Below are 3,975 nucleotides of genomic sequence, written 5' to 3'. Positions count from 1 at the left end.
TTCAACAAGATATTCCGTTTATTATTTGAATTTTATTGAAAAAAACATGTATAAATATTTTTTAAATGGTAATCATTTAACTGCCAGTTTCTTAAGCATCCACGCAGGCGGGTTACAGGTTCTGGATGCAAGAACATGAATTTTGCATTTAAATGCACTTACATTTACCGTAAAAGATGATCAATAAGAACAGAAGAACATGAAGCAGAACAGGAGAAGTAGAACAGAAGAACAACCGCACGGTTGGCGAGGCACCGGACATTAAAAAAGAACATTATAGTCAGAACATTTTTTTTTTCAAAGAAAAAATTCAGTAGTTGATTTTTTTCAATATTTTCACAGTAATTAAATTGCAAATGTATTAAAATAAAGCCATTCGTAGAATAGCAAATTTTGCATTGAGCTTCATGGAACTGGGAAAATAAATTAAATAATTTTGTTGAATGCAAGTTATAAAATCATTTGATGTGACTGAATTTTTGAAAATTTTTGCATGGTGCAATATTTGAAAATAAGAAAGAAGCTTAAGTTGAAGGAACTTTGGAAATGAAAAAGGACCAGGAAAGGAATTCTTGGCTCTGTTTAACTGGGAAAATTGAAAATTGTATATAAAAATTAAAAATCATCCATATTTTTGATATGATTGATATACTTCTTTCTGATGAGCAACAATAGACTAATTAGTTGCCCAATTAAAAGATTTATAGTGCCCTTAGTTCTAATTTTGACATGGTTGACACTACATAGTAACAAATAAGTTACCTAATTTATTATTCACAAACCTTTCGATATTTTGAACAAAATAAAGGAAAAAATCAAATTCCATCGCATACTTTTTCATAAAACAAACCTGTTTGCAGACAAAAGAAATATCAAGATGAACTATTTCACAAATATATCAAAAAAGGTTTACTACTTCGGGAATATTAAGTAATTTGTTCGATTCAATATCTTCAATCATCTAAATCAATATGCAAATTATTAATTAATTTTACGAATACCTTTTCAAGGTATATTGTTCTTCTCAAAACAATGGACTATGAAATGAATATTTGAATATTTATGAAAATTGAATATTTTAACTGAATACCATTGAGGCAGCAGCATCATAAACTGTGTGCTGTATTGATCGAGTGCGTGTACAATGTACATTGTTCATTGGTATATTGTCATATCTAAAATGCATGTATTTTAGATATGACAAAATTTAACCATTAAACCATATAACCACGAAATTTAACCATTAAATTTATAAATTTTCTCTGGAATAAGAATACAAATGTATTCAGTTGATATCTTCAATTTTTTGGATAACTAATTTTACTCAAAAAGATACGACCATTGATTAAAATGATTTCTTGTTAACATGAACCAAGTTTTACCGCAATTTTATTGAAAATGTGACACTTGCTGCATTTATAAACGAAGCTTAAATATATTGTTCTTTAAAAGTGCACAAATCTATGCATTTCGAATTGACATATTAAAATAAAATTATCGTCATTTCTTTTTCTTTTATTTCGACTTCTATAATGAAATGAAGTTAGCTGAGCGAATGATTTCTTATGCAAATAATAATGAACTAATTTAAGTCTTATTACAACTAATAAATATACCGAGCTCAAGCAATGTTCAAAAATATAAGAAGACTACCTAGTTTTAGCATTTTCCAATAATTAATAAAGCTACTAAGCTTAAGCAATTTTCAATATTTAAGGAACGCTAATTAGCTTAAGCATTTTACGATAATTTTTAATCGCTAATTAGCTTCAGCACTTTACAATAATTTTTTATCGCTAATAAGCTTAAGCCTTTTACAATAATTTTTAATCGCTAATTAGCTTCAGCATTTTACAATAATTTTTATCGCTAATAAGCTTAAGCATATTACTATACTTTTTTATTGCTAATTAGCTTAAGCCTTTTACAATAATTTTTAATTGCTAATTAGTTTCAGCACTTTACAATAATTTTTTATCGCCAATAAGCTCAAGCCTTTTACAATAATTTTTTATCGCTTATAAGCTTAAGCCTTTTACAATAATTTTTTATCGCTAATAAGCTTAAGCATTTACTATAATTTTTCATCGCTAATTAGCGTAAGCCTTTTACAATAATTTTTTAACGCTAATTAGTTTAAGCGTTTTACAATAACTTTTTTTGCTAATTAGCTTAAACATTTTTCAATAATTAATTAAAGTTGCCGAGCTTAAGCATTTTCCGCCTATTAAAAATCAAGTTTGAACAAAAAAATCTAATTATAGATGCCGGAGTTCTAAACATCGTTCCAATTATTAGTTTATTTAACTCATAGGCTCTTTTTTTAGGGGAGACCCCGGAGCATGAAAATTTAGCATTATTAAACCATTGACTGAAATAATATCATACTAAATATGAATATATTGTTACATAAAAATCAGTTTTCCGACTAAGAAATATCCTTCCACTGAAACAATATAACAATATTTTTTAATTAGCATAAATATAACCGGAATTTTTATTTGTAGGCAGTGGAAATTAAAAAAAAATTACACTGGCTGTTTCAGCAAATCAATAGATTTTTCAAATTTTAATTTACACGTAATTTTTATAATTCTATTGCAATTTTCGAAGTAAAAGAATTTTGATTAAGTTTAATGACTTTCAGTATTCATATTCAATAGCTTAAATATCCCATATTTTATTTTATCAAGCTTTAAGCGCACATTTAGATAAATGAAGCGCAGTAATAAAAATATTTCGAGGAAATTTCATGATTTAACCTTGCACCATATATTGTTAACTAAAGCTATTAATATTTCCATCATTATATTTTTCTGAGTTTTCATCAATTTATAATATTTAATCATTGTCCTTCAGCATTTCAATATTTCTGTATAATTCTATTGATCAATGCTTAACAGTTATCTTGTTTGTTTTCGCTCAATTGAATGCATATATTCATTGCTGAAAAACTTCACAATTGTTTTGTATGATTGGCAATTGATTTTGATTTGGTTCTCTCCTATGTTGGTAGTTGATTATAATCAACCCTGCTCCTATTGGCCACCCTATTGTCCATCAATATCCATAAGTGTCCATCAGTGTCCATCAAAATCCACCATTGTCCACCCCTGCCCTATTTTCCGCTTCTGCACTATTGTCCACCAGTGTCCACCCTCACCATATTGTCCATTAATGTCCACCTTATTGTCCACCAGTGTCCAACCCCGCCCTATTGTCCATCAATGTCCGCCTTTTTGTCCACCAGTGTCTACCCTCGCTCTCTTGTCCACCAATGTCCACCCCCGACCTATTATCCACCAGTCTCCACCATTGCCCCATTGTCCAGAAGTATCCACCATCACCCATTGTCCACCAGTGTCCACCCTCACCCCATTGTCCACCAGTGTCCGCCCTCACCCCATTGTCCACCAGTGTCTGCCCTCACCCCATTGTCCACCAGTGTCCACCCTCATCCTATTATCCGCCAGTGTCCACCTTTGCCCTATTATCCATCAATGTCCACTTTAATGTCCACCAGTGTCCACCCCCGCCCCATTGTCCACTAGTGTCCACCACGCCCTATTGTCCACCAGTGTCCGCCATACCTCCAAGAGACTTAGGCTCGCCGATGTCCAGGTAGAAGACGACATTCTTCTCATAGCTGTCCTCCTCCAGGATGGGGATGGTCACGTATTGTCTGCACAATTTAAAACAAAATATGGATTGATTTCCCGCAACTAAAAATATTACAAATTTCCGAACAACTTTTAGATATAAATGTTATATAAATGTAAATATATATATTGCTTTAACATGGTGATATGAAACTGCTGTTAGTAGACAAACTTTGAATAGATTCTGATTTCATTCTAATTAGTTAGTTTAGTTTGAATTTGTCTAGTTTGCTCTAGACTTGTCTAGTTTGCTCTAGACTTGTGTAGTTTGCTCTAGACTTGTCTAGTTTGCTCTAGACTTGTCTAGTTTGCTCTA

General features: G+C 31.2%; 1 protein-coding gene across 1 annotated transcript in view; it reads right to left on the bottom strand.

The window, feature by feature from the left end:
• The window catches only part of LOC108670966 (sodium/calcium exchanger 1), a 21,742-nt gene continuing 17,767 nt past the window's right edge, over positions 1-3,975 (bottom strand). Inside the window, exons 2-3 of the mRNA XM_047881321.1 lie at positions 3,591-3,682; positions 1-121 (exon numbers count right to left, since the gene is read on the bottom strand). Coding sequence (XP_047737277.1) covers positions 33-121; positions 3,591-3,682 — 181 coding nt within the window. The 3' untranslated portion in view covers positions 1-32. The remainder of the gene's footprint in view (positions 122-3,590; positions 3,683-3,975) is intronic.

This window comes from Hyalella azteca, unplaced genomic scaffold (assembly GCF_000764305.2).
Source record: "Hyalella azteca isolate HAZT.00-mixed unplaced genomic scaffold, Hazt_2.0.2 contig7630, whole genome shotgun sequence".
In the NCBI taxonomy this organism is placed as follows: Eukaryota; Metazoa; Arthropoda; class Malacostraca; order Amphipoda; family Hyalellidae; genus Hyalella; species Hyalella azteca.
This window is presented reverse-complemented; position numbering and strand designations above follow the sequence as displayed.